Here is a 17,182-nt window from a genome sequence, read left to right as displayed (position 1 = left end):
AACGTCGTAGCCTGGCATATCCCCCACTCTACCATAACTACTAAGCCAGGGTGTCAAACTTGGTTCAATGAACAATGCAGGAGGGCATGCGAGGAGCAATGCCAGGCCCACCTAAAAATGAGTTGTCAACTGGTGAAGCTACAGCACTGGACTATTTGTGTGCCAAGTTGCATAAGTAATAAGCAATAGAGTTAAGCAATTCCATAACCAATGGATCAGATCCATCACTCTACCAGTCCTGCCACATTGAGTCGTGAATGGTGGTGGTAAGCAACTCATTGTAGGGAAATCTCCACAAATATCCCCATCCTCAATGATAGAGGTGCCCAGCACATCAGTGTAAAAGATAAAGCTGAAGCACTTGCAACGATCTTCAGCAAGAAACGCTGAGGGAAGGATCCATCCCGGCCTCCTCCTCCTCCGGATGTTCCCAGCATCACAGATGTCAGTCTTCAGCTAATTTGATTCAGTCCAAGTGAAATCGAGAAATGGCTGAAGACACTGCATGCTGCAAAGGTTATGGACTCTGACAATATTCTGGCAATAGTACTGAAGACTTATGCTCCAGGACTTGCCGCGCCCCTAGCCAAGCTGTTCTAGTATAGCTACAACACTGGCATCTACTCAGCAATGTGGAAAATTGCCCTGATATGTATGTCCTATACACAGGGAGCAGGAAAATTCCAACCTGGCAAATTACCATCCCAAGTCTACTTTCAATCATCAGTAAAGTGATGGAAGGGGTCATCAACAGCGCCATCAAGTGGTACTTAGCAATAACCTGCTCACTGACGCTCACTTTGGGTTCCATCATGGTCCCTCAGCCGTTGACCTCATATGCCTTGGTTCAAACATGGACAAAAGAGCTGAACGTCAGAGCTGAGGTGGGAGTGACTGCCTTGACATCAAGGCAGCATTTGATGGATGGCGTATATTTGGTACAAAGGAAGATACAGTAAGAAGTCTCACAACACCAGGTTAAAGTCCAACAGGTTTATTTGGTATCACAAGCTTTTGGAGCGCTGCTGTTGTGAGACTTCTTACTGTGCTCACCCCAGTCCAACGCCGGCATCTCCACATCACAAAGGAAGATGATTGTGGTAGTTGGAGCTCAATCATCTTTGCTCCGGGACATCACTGTGTGAATTCCCCTAATGTCCTCGGCCCAACTATCTTCAGTTACTTCATCAGTGATCTTCCTTCCATCACAAGGTCAGAAGTGATGTTTGGCTGACGACTGCACAATGTTCAGCACCATTTGTGACTCCTCAAATACTGAAACAATCCATGTCCAAATGCAGCAAGACGTGGTCAATATCCAGGTTTGGGCTGACGAGTGGCAAGTAACATTTACACTCCACAAGAACATAGAACTAGAACAGTACAGCACAGAACAGGCCCTTCGGCCCACGATGTTGTGCCGAGCTTTATCTGAAACCAAGATCAAGCTATCCCACTCCCTATCATCCTGGTGTGCCCCATGTGCCTATCCAATAACCGCTTAAATGTTCGTAAAGTGTCTGACTCCACTATCACTGCAGGCAGTCCATTCCACACCCCAACCACTCTCTGTGTAAAGAACCTACCTCTGATATCCTTCCTGTATCTCCCACCACGAACCCTACAGTTATGCCCCCTTGTAATAGCTCCATCCACCCGAGGAAATAGTCTTTGAACGTTCACTCTATCTATCCCCTTCATCATTTTATAAACCTCTATTAAGTCTCCCCTCAGCCTCCTCCGCTCCAGAGAGAACAGCCCTAGCTCCCTCAACCTTTCCTCATAAGACCTACCCTCCAAACCAGGCAGCATCCTGGTAAATCTCCTCTGCACTCTTTCCAGCGCTTCCACATCCTTCTTATAGTGAGGTGACCAGAACTGCACACAATATTCCAAATGTGGTCTCACCAAGGTCCTGTACAGTTGCAGCATAACCCCACGGCTCTTAAACTCCAACCCCCTGTTAATAAAAGCTAACACACTATAGGCCTTCTTCACAGCTCTATCCACTTGAGTGGCAACCTTCAGAGATCTGTGGATATGAACCCCAAGATCTCTCTGTTCCTCCACAGTCTTCAGAACCGTACCTTTAACCCTTAAATTAGTCCTACCAAAATGAATCACCTCACATTTATCAGGGTTAAACTCCATTTGCCATTTTTCAGCCCAGCTTTGCATCCTATCTATGTCTCTTTGCAGCCGACAACAGCCCTCCACCTCATCCACTACTCCACCAATCTTGGTGTCATCAGCAAATTTACTGATCCACCCTTCAGCCCCCTCCTCTAAGTCATTAATAAAAATCAGAAAGAGCAGAGGACCAAGCACTGATCCCTGCGGCACTCCGCTAGCAACCTGCCTCCAATCCGAAAACTTTCCATCCACCACCACCCTCTGTCTTCGATCAGACAGCCAGTTACCTATCCAATCGGCCAACTTTCCCTCTATCCCACACCTCCTCACTTTCATCATAAGCCGACCATGGGGGACCTTATCAAACGCCTTACTAAAATCCATGTATATGACATCAACTGCCCTACCTTCATCAACACACTTAGTTACCTCCTCAAAAAATTCTATCAAATTTGTGAGGCACGACTTGCCCTTCACGAATCCGTGCTGACTATCCCGGATTAATCCGCATCTTTCCAAATGGTCGTAAATCCCATCTCTAAGGACCTTTTCCATCAATTTACCAACCACCGAAGTAAGACTAACCGGTCTATAATTACCAGGGTCATTTCTATTCCCTTTCTTAAACAGAGGAACAACATTTGCCATTCTCCAGTCCTCTGGCACCATCCCCGTGGACAGCGAGGACCCAAAGATCAAAGCCAAAGGCTCTGCAATCTCATCCCTTGCCTCCCAAAGAATCCTAGGATACATTTAATCAGGCCCAGGGGACTTATCGACCTTCAGTTTATTCAAAACTGCCAGGACATCCTCCTTCCGAACATCTATTTCCTCCAGCCTATTAGCTTGTAACACCTTCTCTTCCTCAAAAACATGGCCCCTCTCCTTTGTGAACACTGAAGAAAAGTATTCATTCATCACCCCGCCTATCTCTACTGACTCCATACACAAGTTTCCACTACTGTCCTTGACCGGCCCTAACCTCACCCTGGTCATTCTTTTATTCCTCACATAAGAGTAAAAAGCCTTGGGGTTTTCCTTGATCCGACCCGCCAAGGACTTCTCGTGTCCCCTCCTAGCTCTCCTAAGCCCCTTTTTCAGCTCATTCCTTGCTAACTTGTAACCCTCAATCGAGCCATCTGAACTTTGTTTCCTCATCCCCACATAAGCTTCCCTCTTCCTTTTCACAAGACATTCCACCTCTTTCGTAAACCATGGTTCCCTCACTCGGCCATTTCCTCCCTGCCTGACAGGGACATACCTATCAAGGACATCCAGTATTTGTTCCTTGAAAAAGTTCCACTTTTCATTAGTTCCTTTCCCTGACAGTTTCTGTTCCCAACTTATGCCCCCTAATTCTTGCCTAATCGCATCATACCGCACAAGTGCCAATTGATGACCCCCTCTAATACGAATTGATCTCACTATTGTCTCTTGAAATTCAATGGCATTACCATCTCTGAATCACCCATTATCAACATCCTGGGGGGATACCAATGACCTGAAACTGAACTAGATAGCCATATACATATTGTGGCTACCAGAGCAGGTCAAAGGCTTGGAATCTTGTAACTCATCTCCTGACGCCCCCCGCCCCCGCCCCCAAAATCTGTCAACAATCTACCTGGCACAGGAGTGTAATGAAATATTCTCCATTCTCCACTTAGTTTAGTTTAATTTATTTATTAGTGTCACAAGTAGGCTTACATTAACACTGCAATTAAGTTACTGTGAAAATCCCCTAGTCACCACACTCCAGCACCAGTGTACCAGTTCAAGTACACTGAGGGAGGATCTAGCACGGTCAATCCACCTAAGCTGCACATCTTTGGATTGTGGGAGGAAACCAGAACACCCGGAGGGACCCATGCAGAAACGGGGAGAACGTGCAAACTCCACACAGATAGTGACCCAAGCCGGGAATTGAACCCAGGTCTCTGGCGCTATGAGGCAGCATGCTAACCACTGTGCCACCGTGCTGCCCCGGTTGCCACTTGCCTGGATGAGTACAACAACACTCAAGAAGCTCGACACTATCCAAGACAAAGCAACCCACTTGATTGCTACCCCTTTCACAAACATTCAATCCCTCCGACACCAACAAACAGTAGCAGCTGTGCGTACCATCTACAAGATGCACTGCAGGAATTCACCAAGGTTCCTTAGGCAGCACCTTACAAACCAATAATCGCTACCATCTAGAAGGATGAGCAGCAGATACCTGGGAACACCACCACCTGGAGATTCCCCTCCAAGTCACTCACCATCCTGATGTGGAAATATACCGCTGTTCCTTCGATGTTGTTGGGTCGAAATTCTGGAATTTCCTTCATAACAGCACTGTGGGAATTGCAAGGTTAAAGAAGGCAGCTCCTCACCACCTTCTGAAGGGTAACTAAGGATGGGCAATAAATGCTGGCCTAGCCAGCGACACCCAGATCCCGTAAATGAGTTAAAAGCAATTTCACCCCACCCTCTCTTCCAATTCCAGCAATGCCCACCTGAAACCAATTAACTTAACAATGGATGGAAAATTACGGACAGCACTACTCTATGCATCCAACATGTGGATGCCGTATTGGTTAAGGTCCAAAGTGCACAATCTTAAGATCAGTCCTGTAGTTTTTTTTAAACATGTTCAATTATTCATTTGAAAGTCTTGTAGATTTTACTGAGTTCAAGTTATGCCATCTCCAGTTAATAGAAATTTGGTTCACGACCATTGGATAATTCTAATAGTGGTTTCTTTCATTACAGTAAGCATGAACATGTTAATTTGGAAATATGAATGTGTTTGGAGACATGCTCCTAATTATATTTACTTCACTGGCTATAGTGCAAATACTGATGAGAATGACCACCTGCGAAAGGGTACAGTTGCTGAAGAGGCTTTTCCATCTCCTGGGCCAGAGGCTTCATCCAAGCCAAATTCTACAGCTCACGTTGCCCTTTTAACTGAAGAAGCAACTGCGGTTCAGACTCTTAGTAAAGGCTCTGCCAAAGCAAGACAGCAGATCGATGTGAAAGCTGAGCTTGAAAAGAGACAAGGAGGAAAGCAGCTGCTCAATCTTGTTGTGATTGGTAAGGGTAAAAGTTTATACAGTTATCATTTTCTCAAAAGAGCTGTTATTTACAGGTAGCCATGATGTGGAGATGCCGGCGTTGGACTGGGCTAAACACAGTAAGAAGCCTCTCAACACCAGGTTAAAGTCCAACAGGTTTATTTGGTAGCACAAGCCACTAGCTTTCGGAGCGCTGCCCCTTCATCAGGTGAGTGGGAGTTCTGTTCACAAACAGGGCATATAAAGACACAAACTCAATGAAGTCGGAAAATATACCTCGAGGCTGGTATGAGTCAAAATACAGTCAGGCTTTATTCTCACAAGCTTATGGGAGAACTTGACCCCTTGAAAGCGGAAGCCAAAGTTCTCTCTGAACACAAGAAGCGTGGATATTTATACATCAGGGTTCCCAATACAAGCCATAAAGCAAAGTCCAGTTAACAGTCCTTGATCATAAATTATAGTTCCTTTAACAGCTTCTGATAGTCTCTGGATCATGGTTAGAGACCATCAGGTATCCTTGGGTCATAAAGCACAATTCTTCTGGTCGTTGCAGTCAAGGTGTCACCTCTGGTCCCCTGCTCTTCTCGCAGCGTTTCCTTTGAAGTGACTGAGTGCAACTGTCCCAGTGGGAGTCCTCCTTCAAACGGCCATTCTCGCACTCTACCATTTGGTCGCTGCTTCCTCTGTTTAAATCATAGACAAGCCTACGGGAAAGAAAGACTTACCCCCTAACATCTATATTTAACTGTCTGTTTTATCAGAATGATATAAACAAGCGAGGGAACCATGAACAAATGGCTTATACTAAAAGTAAAAGATGAAACCAAGAACAAATGGCTTGTATTACTACCAGGAGCAATATAAACAAAAAGGAGGCTAGCCATAAGGAAGGGTTATGTTTGTGATACATTCCAGGTACAAAGTTCAACCTTTTAGGCACAAAATACATTGAGTACAAAAAACATTAACCCTTTCCCTTCTTCACTCAATTTACAAAATAATGGTTGGAATGCGAGTCTTTACAGGTAATCAAGTCTTAAAGGTACAGATACTGTGAGTGGAGAGAGGGTTAAGCACAGGTTAAAGAGATGTGTATTGTCTCCAGCCAGGACAGTTAGTGAGATAGACTGAGCAGAAACTGATAGCCAAGTTCCGCACACATGAGGACGGCCTCAACCGGAATCTTGGGTTCATGTCTCACTATCTGTAACCCCCACGACTTGCCTGGACTTGCAAAATCTCACTAACTGTCCTGGCTGGAGACAATACACATCTCTTTAACCTGTGCTTAACCCTCTCGCCACTCACATTGTCTGTACCTTTAAGACTTGATTACCTGTAAAGACTCGCATTCCAACCATCATTTTGTAAATTGAGTTTGTGTCTTTATATGCCCTGTTTGTGAACGGAACTCCCACTCACCTGATGAAGGAGCAGCGCTCCGAAAGCTAGTGGCTTGTGCTACCAAATAAACCTGTTGGACTTTAACCTGGTATTGTGAGACTTCTTACTGTATTTACAGGTAGTCCAGAAGGACAACACACTGGTTTTTCAACCTGATACGTCATAGGCTAGTACAATGCAATTGTGCCTTTATAGCATTCAAAGCACTGCAAAATTCTGGCAGGCCTCAAGTGAAAGCACAGAAAAACAAGGCAGGAGAGCAACATCACATTGTACAGTCAAGGGGAGGCAATGGCCTAGTGGTATTTTCGCTGGACTATTAATCCAGAAACTCAGCTAATGTTCTGGGTTCGAATCCCGCAACAGCAGATAGTGGAATTTGAATTCAATAAAAAATCTGGAATCTACCGATGACCATGAAACCATTGTTGATTGTTGGAAAAACCCATCTGGTTCACTATTGTCCTTTAGGGAAGGAAATCTGCCATCCTTACCTGGTTTTGCTTGCATGTGAATCAAGAGCCACAGCAATGTGTTTGACTTTCAACTGCCCTCTACGTGCAACTGAGGATGGGCAATAAATGCTGGCCAGTCAGCGACACCTATGTCCCACAAATGAATAAAAAATTAATATCTGTCCTGATAATTGCTTACAGGTTGACATCAGCATTTTTTGATATGAGAAACCTGTGACAGCAGCTAAATAGCAAATTATAATAAAAATATTTTTGGAAAAATGAGCCATGATGTTGTTCGTTATAATAACACTTTGGTTAACAACATTTACACCTTTAACCCAGTAAAACACCCTAAGACACTTCCCAGGAATTTTATCAAAAAATATTTGGCTCCGATCCATGTCGTGAGATTTTAGATGATGTGGAGATGCCGGCGTTGGACTGGGGTGAACACGGTAAGAAGTCTCACAACACCAGGTTAAAGTCCAACAGGTTTATTTGGTAGCAAATACCATAAGCTTTCGGAGCACTGCACCACTCCATCTGACGAAGGAGCAGTGCTCCGAAAGCTTATGGTATTTGCTACCAAATATACCTGTTGGATTTTAACCTGGTGTTGTGAGACTTCTTACCGTGAGATTTTAGGGCAGATTAGTTGAAGAGTTAGATTTTAAAGGCTGTCTCAAGAGGGGCGGCAGAGAGGTTTAGAGAAGGAATTTCTGAACTTAGGGCTTGGGCAATACTGAAGCAGAGTTGTCAGTGATGAAGTGATTAAAATTGAGAATGTGCAAGAGGCCAGAATTGAGGAATGGAGAGATCTTGGGATTGGAGAGATGGAGAGGAGCTTGTAGGGAGGAGCAAGACCCTGGAATGATGTGAAGCCATGATTGCGAATTTAGAAATAATTAATGTGTAGGCCAGTAAGGTTCTATGAACCTAGAGTTTTTGACCCAAACAGGTTACCCCTCCTGTAACAAAAAGCCACAGTTTTTGGTATTTTGACGATCAACATAAAAGGATATTTTAATAAAATTTGTTTAATATTTTTATCTTTGCTGGGGTTTTTTTACTCAACTATTTTCCTCACGCTTAGAGCCAAAGGCATAGGTGAACCTTCACTCCCTGCGAAACAGAGTATCCCTTTATCCCCCCCACTCAACACTGATGTCCAACTCACGCACACCCATGCCCGACCACCAACCTCTGATTCCCCTCCACCTCCAAACCCCCAATCCCTGACCCGAAACCCCCTGACCTCCGATTCCACCACCTCAGTCCCCCTCCACCCCAACCTCTGACTCCTCGATCTCTGACTCCATGATATCCAATACCCACCAGCCTGACCTCTGAACCCCCCCCACTCTCGACTACCCAATTCCCATCCACATACCTGAGACGCTTATTTGCCCTTCTTCCTGGTCTGTCATTGTCATTGGACTCTTTAAATATAGCTGCTTTATGGCAGCTAGTGCAGTAAAAAAGGTGGTGACATAGCTGGACAATGCTAGGGCTTGCGGGAACCCTTTCGATGCAGGACCCAAGCAGTTCCGCCATCGAAGGTAGGTAAGTGCTCTTTGAAATCTTCTAATCCAGCAGGCCATCACTTCCCGCTGCTGGTCAGAAACTATGGCCCAATGTTTATTTGGAGAAGATTGAGAAATGTGAAGTATTTCAAGCGTTTGTTATTCATACTTTAATTGTCTGTCTGATTGACAATTTTATAGGTTGTAGAAACAGCAGTTTGTTTTTCAAAAGATGATTTGCATGGGGTGCTTTTTTTTTTGTTTCATCACAGAATCATACTTGCCATTTTATATGGCTCATTGATTATGAACATAATGCATATTGGATGGCATGGACACTATGAGGTGCCCTGGGAGTTGGTTGGGGTTGACTGAAGGGCCATGAAGAGTGGCTGGAGGGCATGGGTTGGGATCAAGTTAGAATGAGCGTACTGGGGGGGCATAGGAAGACTTTTTGAGCTTGCTTTTCAAAAGGTTCCCAAATTCAGACTGTGGTTCATGACTCCTCTCAGCGGCCATGGATCACCAGTCATGGAGCTTGCCCAACTCCACAAATATTGCAAGGGGATGGGACTTGCCTGCCTCCTCAATGGAGCAGGCCATGCTGGGAGTACAGGGTGCAGGCTTGATTCCTGCACCCTTATCGCATTCCAGCAAATGGTGGGGGTACTGGGAACGGGAGCGAGAATCCCAGAATTGGGTCCCACCCACCATTTTAAATGGCTCTGGAGTTTTTGCAACTCTGTGAAAATCCAGGCGGAATTCTCTAATCTATTGACCAGGTGCTGTTTACATAAATACAGCAGTCATGCATAATAGATATTCAAACATTTAACTGACTTCCTGTAGCCAATCAAGATATTAAGTTGCCAGATTGACACCTATGTAGATGGGCATCAGGAAATACTTTGGCTCAGTTCAGCAAGAATACAAGTGAAAGCTACCTAAGATCAGGACTCAGTTTTCCCCATACCCTGCAGATTCTTGTCATAACTATAGAATATGGATTCTCACTCAACTATTTCTTCTTTGTTTTATTCATAGCAGTTTTCATATTAATTAAAGTATTTATATAAAAAGGATGTTGAATTTTTGCAAGCAATAGCACAGGAAAGGTGTAAAATATTAACATCAATTTTCCACAACAGAAATACTCAGTGTATACAAAGTATTGGAAAATGCTTCTGTTGTTCAGTCGATTTGCAGATATGTGTCTGCAGAAAGTTGCATCTACTGATCATTTAAGTAGTAGTTTGCTTTTGCTAGTAATGGAAACTCTGATTCAAATGAAACTTATGGTTTCAGGTACTATTTCTGTTTCCTCTTCCTTTCACATCTTACATTTTCAAAAAAAATTCCCAGAGTACAATGCATCACAATGTTTGTGGTAGATGTTTCTAGTAATTGTGTAGTTTTCACTGGTACAATCTATTGTTGTTGAAAACAGATTTGCAGTTGCCAATTTTGAAGGAAATTTCAAGGATTACTTGCTTTTAAGAGCCCAATTTGTGTTGAAATAATTTATATTGTATAATCTTGTCTAATGTGCCCTACAATAGAATAAGTTGGAATCCCTATGTCATTCCTTTGTGAGCGACTGATTCTTACTGAAAAAACTGGACCCAAAATGGCCTCCCTCAAAAATTGAGATTGTGAGTTTGCCATTTCTTCGTAACTGAATGTAGAGAAATATTATCAAATGTGCCATGTGGTATGGTTTAAGCTACACGGGCAAGGAAGAATGCAGTTTTGATCCTTGGTTTATGGTGCCTTGCTGGAGCAACGATGAATGTGTGACGACAGATGTCAGGTTAGATGAGAGAAAAACTGCCTTTGGAATAAGCAATGAATGTCCATCCAATGCTGATTCTCAGCTTCCAAATTTTCAAAATACTGCCCATTTCATCTTTAGTTACTTAACAAAATGGGGGTAATGTGGATCCCCGACACAAGAACCAAATATTTGACCTACTACATTGCCAGAATTTCTTTTTCAGTGTTAGCGTAATTGTTCTAATGTTTGTGTCTTTAGGTCATGTAGATGCTGGCAAAAGTACTTTAATGGGCCATCTACTTTACCTTCTGGGAAAGGTAAACAAACGTATTATGCACAAATATGAACAAGAATCAAAAAAAGCAGGAAAAGCCTCGTTTGCCTTTGCTTGGGTTCTGGATGAGACGGGCGAAGAAAGGGAAAGGTAAATGATTTTCCAAGACTTTGTTTAGGTGCATAGCGGCACGGTAGCACAATGATTAGCGCTGCTGCTTCACAGTGCCAGGGACCTGGGTTCGATTCCTGGCTTGGGTCACTGTCTGTGTGGAGTTTGCATATTCTCCTCGTGTCTGCCTGGGTTTCCTCCAGGTGCCCTGGTTTCCTCCCACACTCAAAAGATGTGTGGGTTAGGTTTATTGGCCATGCTAAATTGACCCTTAGGGTGTAATTTTACGAGATTTTTTCTAAGTGTCGGGTGAGTTCCAGATCCTTTTTTGAGCGAGTTTTCAGGCCCAATCTTATGCATTCTGGGGGTGGTTCTCCCATTCCAACCATTAATTTTTTTTGCGGGTCAGGCTGGGAAATGTGCGTGTGTGCTGATTCGTAGGATTCATGCATGCATTCCCGATGCACGCGCATCTCTCGCCACTGGATATCAATCGTCAGACTCGCTAAACACATTAAAACGAACATTTAAAATAAGTTTCAATAAATTAACCAGCCTCTCGCCAATTTCCAGCGAGAGGCTGACTGCGCTGGAAATCCGGCTGCCGTAAAATCCCACCGGTCGCGAAAACCAGCGCCATATGCGCTAGCCGCTTTATGCCTGATTTTACGGCATTTTCCCACCGCAAAATGGGCGTAAAGCGGCAGTAAAATCCCGCCCTTAGTGTCAGGGGGATTAGCAGGGTAAATAAATGGGGCTGGATGGTATTGTGGTCAGTGCAGACTTGATGTGCCGAATGTCCTCCTTCTGCACTATTGTTTCTATGATTCTAAGTATTATATTATCATATCTTTCTTATAAAATATGCTTGTAATTTTTTTTTCTAACCATTGTCTGATTCCTTACCCTGTTGTTCAGCAGCATAAGAATTTAGGAGATTTCAGAAAGCATTCCTCTCCCTACCTCCATGCCCCATCAGGTTCTCTCATTTCCTACTGTAACTTTGGAGAAAAGTAGAGAAAACCCTTCTAGAAATGGTGTAAAGACTGTTCACAAAAGTTATGTTTTGTGACCCGGAGAACATTCATGAAATTTCTAGGTGATTTGAGTTTTGGCAGTGTAAGGTTCTACAGGCAATGGCCCCCCCCTTGCAACATTCCCTTTAATCTTTTTTAGTGCATGCTGATAATTGATTTAAGTGTGCAGCCCTTTAATTTTTTTGGACTTTCCTCGCATGGTAACTTGTGTGCAGCCTGTGCGGAGACTCTGGAGTTGCAGCTGTAGAGCTTGCCGGGGGTATTGCCTCCTGGTCCAAGAACCTTACCCAAGAAGCCTATATTCTTGTGGGGACATCATAACTCAGGTTGATCTTCACCTGTTGAGACCATGAGAGAGCTTCCAAAGATTATAATCAGGAAAGAAAACCCTCACCAATTTTTGTCATGAACCCACAATATCAAATTGCTGCTAAATGGTGCTAAATTCATCCCCTCACTTGGAGAAGCTGCAGTGTGAATAGTGTGGGGAAATAAAAACTGGTGCAGTGGTGGGTTGTATTCTGAGGTTGGGGTTGAGATCAGACCAGCAGCAGCTGTGAGTACTTGGTGATGATTTTGGGTGCCTGAAATGGAATTCCATTCACCCAAATATCTCGCATAAATGGGCTAAACACAACTTGAATCTAAATGGCACCTTATGGAGCATTGTGTTCAGACAAAAGTTAAAAGTGTGCATTCTGATGTTTACAGAGGTGTAACAATGGATGTCGGAATGACAACATTTGAAACTAAGACCAAAGTGATCACACTAATGGATGCACCAGGTCACAAAGACTTCATTCCAAACATGATTACAGGTGCTGCACAGGTAAGGAGAACATTATTTCTGAATGCAATTCTCACACAGTGCCATCCACCAAATTTATATTAGAATTTAGACAAGTTTGAGAGAGTTGAAGTCAGACTTAACACTCCAAAATATCAGGTCGAGTGTGACAGCTAATGTATTTTCACTAGTATTTCAAATCATTAACCTCAAAGGTATTTTAAAGTATTTGATCATAACTGGCACTAGAATGGTGGTTATCATTAGAAATAGGAGCAAGAGTAGGCCATTCAGACCATCGAACCTGTTCCACCATTTGATCGGATCATGGCTGATCTGATTGTGCCTATAACTTCACTTTCTTGCATACTGCCCATGACAGCTTCTTCCCTGCTGCCATCGGACTTTTGAATGGTCCTATAAACTGATCTTTCTCCTCATCCTATCTGTAACTGCACCACTGTATTTTACACCCTATCTTTTCCTTCTCCCCTGTGTACTCTATAAACGGTGTGTTTTGTCTGTATAGCTCGCATGAAACAATACTTTTCAGTGTATCCCAAAACATGTGACAATAAATCAATTCAAAACGCTTGGCTCCATTGTTGACCGAAAACCTGTCTAACTCAATCTTGAATATATTCAATGAGCCAGGCTCTATTTTTCTCTGGAAGAGAATTTTAAGCGCTATCAGTCTTCTGCAAGAAGGAATTTCTCCTCATGTCTGTCTCAAATGGAGATTATTTTTAAACTGTGCCCCCTGATTTTGGGTTCCTTCACAATGCACTGCAGCTATGCACTACAGACTACCACACTTTTGATCAAGTAATTCCTTACACTCGTGTCTTTCTCTCAATTTATTTCCATGGGGACCCTAGATTTCTGGCAGTTTTTATTGCTAGCGAGCATATTTGAACCCATGAACAGAAATTGCCTTGGTTCCATCTCCAAACTTAAACAAAGGGTCCAGGCCTGCTCCTTTCCTGAGCTCACTGCCTGTCTCCCTGTGATACAGTATTCAGAATTTCGCCACACAACACAGTTGTGTTACCACTTAACAAATGCTGCCATGTCGTGACAAAACAGTGGGGAAGCCCGATAATGATATGTAAATCATGGTGGGAACCCCAGTACGTCAGTGGCAGGGGGTGGGCACTATGGGAATGGGAAATCACACTGGTGTAAAAGCCTTTTGGGGGCTCCCATTGAATTCATCACCCTCTCCGGCTTTCCTGCCCGCCAAAAACAGGGGGTCAGATCTGCACTGGAAACTGGTGGGAGGACCAGGTAAGCCATTTTAATATAATTTAAATCTGTTTTTAATGTAATTATCGGGCCCGGGACTGAATTCTCCGGGCCTGTTAGCGTCTCCCACCCTGCCGGAGTGTTTCACTCCAGCAGGGTTTAGAGTACCTCCCCACTTGCGGGGAACTATCAGGATGACCCCGCTTGAGTGAAAGGGGGGACAGCAGAGGCCTCCAGGGCATGGGCACCCTAGCAGTGCCCAAGGGGAAAAGTTGCCATGCCCAAGTGGCACCTTGGCACTGCCCACCAGGCATGGGGCAGTGCTTACGGGGCGGGGCCTGATGGAACGGGCCTAAGGGGCGATCGGTGGGGATGGGGTATCCTACTGCCCCTCTAGGGAAAGCGGTAGATGTGGTTTATATGGATTTTAGCAAGGCGTTCGATAAGGTCCCCCATGCAAGGCTTCTAGAAAAAGTGAGAGGGCATGGGATCCAAGGGGCTGCTGCCCTGTGGATCAGGAACTGGCTTGCCCAAAGGAGGCAGAGAGTGAGTATAGATGGGTCTTTTTCTAAATGGAGGTCGGTCACCAGTGGTGTGTCCCAGGGATCTGTTCTGGGACCCTTGCTGTTTGACATTTTCATAAATGACCTGGATGAGGAAGTGGAGGGATGGGTTGGTAAGTTTGCCGACGACATGAAGGTTGGTGGGGTTGTGGATCGTCTGGAGAGATGTCAGAAGTTACAGAGGGACATAGATAGGATGCAAGACTGGGCGGACAAGTGGCAGATGGACTTCAACCCAGATAAATGCATAGTGGTCCATTTTGGCAGGTCAAATGGGATGAAGGAGTACAATATAAAGGGAAAGACTCTTAGTACAGTAGAGGATCAGAAGGACCTTGGAGTCCGGTCCATAGGACTCTAAAATCGGCCCCGCAGGTGGAGGAGGTGGTTAAGAAGGCGTATGGTGTGCTGGCCTTTATCAATCGAGGGATTGAATTTAGGAGTCCGGGGATAATGATGCAGCTATATAAGACCCTCGTCAGACCCCACTTGGAGTACTGTGCTCAGTTCTGGTCGCCTCATTACAGGAAGGATGTGGAAAAGATTGAAAGGGTGCAGAGGAGATTTACAAGGATGTTGCCTGGATTGAGTGGCATGCCTTATGAGGATAGGCTGAGGGAGCTCGGTCTTTTCTCCTTGGCGAGACGTAGGATGAGAGGAGACCTAATAGAGGTATATAAGGTGTTGAGAGGCATAGATCGGGTGGACTCTGAGGCTTTTTCCCAGGGTGGAAATGTCTGCTACGAGAGGACACAGGTTTAAGGTGCTGGGGGGTAGGTACAGGAGAAATGTTAGGGGGAAGTTTTTCACACAGGGTGGTGGGCGAGTGGAATCGGCTGCCGTCAGTGGTGGTGGAGGCGAACTCAATAGGGTCTTTTAAGAGACTCCTGGATGAGTACATGGGACTTAATAGGATGGAGGGTTATAGGTAGGCCTAAAAGGTAGGGATATGTTCGGCACAACTTGTGGGGCCGAAGGGCCTGTTTTGTGCTGTAGTTTTTCTATGTTTCTACCATTGGGATCGATGGGGGCAGGAGGGAGGCCAGCGATTGGGGGGTGGGGTTTGCCTCCCAGGAGGCCTGCACTGTGGTGGGGGGCGGTCGGCTGGAGATCGGGAATGGTCAGGGGGGGCCATGATCGGGCCGTGGAAAGGGGTTTGGGGGGGTGGTGGTGGGCAGCATTGCGGGTACCCGGGCTGGTCAGCGATCAAGCTGGCCGGCAAAAGGGAGGCTGACAGTTCGGGGCCACTGCATATGCACAGAGGCTCGCTGGTTTCAGCCTCGTGGGGGGGAATAAGCCCCGCCCCCTGAAATCTAATGATATTCACGCTGGGGGCCTCTGCAGTGCACAGAGTTTGGGAGATTCTAGTCTGAACTCCCACTGAAAAAACAATCGTTAAATACTCCCGTTTTCCCACAAATTCAACACTTAGAATTTGTTTGGAGAATTCCGCCCTTTAACTTTAAAACTTGGGGGAAATGGCAAGCAGCAGGAATAGCCTGGCAATTTAAAGTTTGCGGTTCCACCATGCTTACCATTTGATCCTCCCAAGGTGGCTTTGCTCAGTGTCACAAAGGGAAAAATTCAGCCCAGTGGGTTTAGAGTATGGACGTCTTCGCCAAAAACCATTGTTGAAACAGAATCAATTGTTTTTATAATGAACTCAACACACATTTATGTATATATTTTAAATGGGCATTGTATGTTTGAATGCACAGTACTTGCATAAGGGCTACAGTGGTGCATTTCCAACAATGAATTTAAGAGAGAGTTAGATGTTTGGAAGAGAGGAACTTTAAAGAATATTTTTGGGAGAGCAGAGTTAGAATAGGTCCCTCCTGTGGAAGGGAATACTGGTGCATTTAATGGTTAATCTTGAGCAACACGGCAACTTTGCAGTCTTTGTGACCTGCATTTTCAGTTTGATACCCATTTGACCTAAACCTGCTGTTTTTGTATGAGGCAACAGTTGAGTATATAATGAGAAAATGTACTGTATTTAGAAACTATATTTTGTTATCTGTATTAGTATGTTTATTGTTCTTCCCTCCTAGTTATAGGCTGCCCTTTATTTTCACTATAGAATTGTTTGGTTGATGCTGTGCAGACGTTCGTTAGTTTTATCTCAATATTTCCATCCTGTGTGATTAAAGGTACCAGTTAGCAAATCATGAATACTAAGCATAACAGAAGTGAAAGAAACAAAATGAAATGTACGTAGAATCCCTACAATTTGATACAAAGCCCTCGTCTTGGACTGATTTATTGAAGCTTGTTAAAAACAAAGTGGCGGGGTAGACTGCAACTGTGTAAACTGATGCCACAGCAACGTCATCATCATCACAACAGCCTAGCTGCAGGGCACACCAGTCATATAACCCTGTAAAACTTACTTCTGTTCAAACAAACCACCAATTTCAAGAACTGTTTTGTAATGTGGCTCTTCAAATCCACATCACTGATTAACAATTCGCAATACAGAAACCTCAATGATTAGGAAGGTAAACAATGTTATACTGTAAAATATATTTTACTCGTTAACTATTTTTCACATTATGAAGTCGGATATTAATTGTCAAATATATCTTGAAACTATCACAACACAGTATATGTAGATGAAGTGAATTACTCAGCAAGTTGACAAATTACCAATTACTTAGTCACTTAACACCTTGTTCCTCCTATTGTATCAATTTCATGGTCACCTGGTAAGATCAGTGTTAATGAGAGTAGCTGATCATAGAATCATAGAAACCCTACAGTACAGAAAGAGGCCATTCGGCCCATCGAGTCTACACCGACCACAAT

The 17,182-nt window shown here is 44.2% G+C and overlaps 1 protein-coding gene across 3 annotated transcripts in view; it reads left to right on the top strand.

Annotated features, from left to right (window-relative positions):
- Window positions 1–17,182, top strand: part of hbs1l (HBS1-like translational GTPase) — a 149,056-nt gene that overhangs the window by 104,181 nt on the left and 27,693 nt on the right. For all 3 annotated transcript variants that reach the window (XM_078212566.1, XM_078212565.1, XM_078212567.1), the window contains 3 exons: window positions 4,970–5,214; window positions 10,616–10,781; window positions 12,491–12,608. In XM_078212566.1, coding sequence (XP_078068692.1) covers window positions 4,970–5,214; window positions 10,616–10,781; window positions 12,491–12,608 — 529 coding nt within the window. The remainder of the gene's footprint in view (window positions 1–4,969; window positions 5,215–10,615; window positions 10,782–12,490; window positions 12,609–17,182) is intronic.

Source organism: Mustelus asterias, chromosome 5, assembly GCF_964213995.1.
Source record: "Mustelus asterias chromosome 5, sMusAst1.hap1.1, whole genome shotgun sequence".
Classification (NCBI taxonomy): Eukaryota; Metazoa; Chordata; class Chondrichthyes; order Carcharhiniformes; family Triakidae; genus Mustelus; species Mustelus asterias.
Note: the sequence above shows the minus strand (reverse complement) of the source record. Positions and strands in the feature narration are given on the sequence as shown.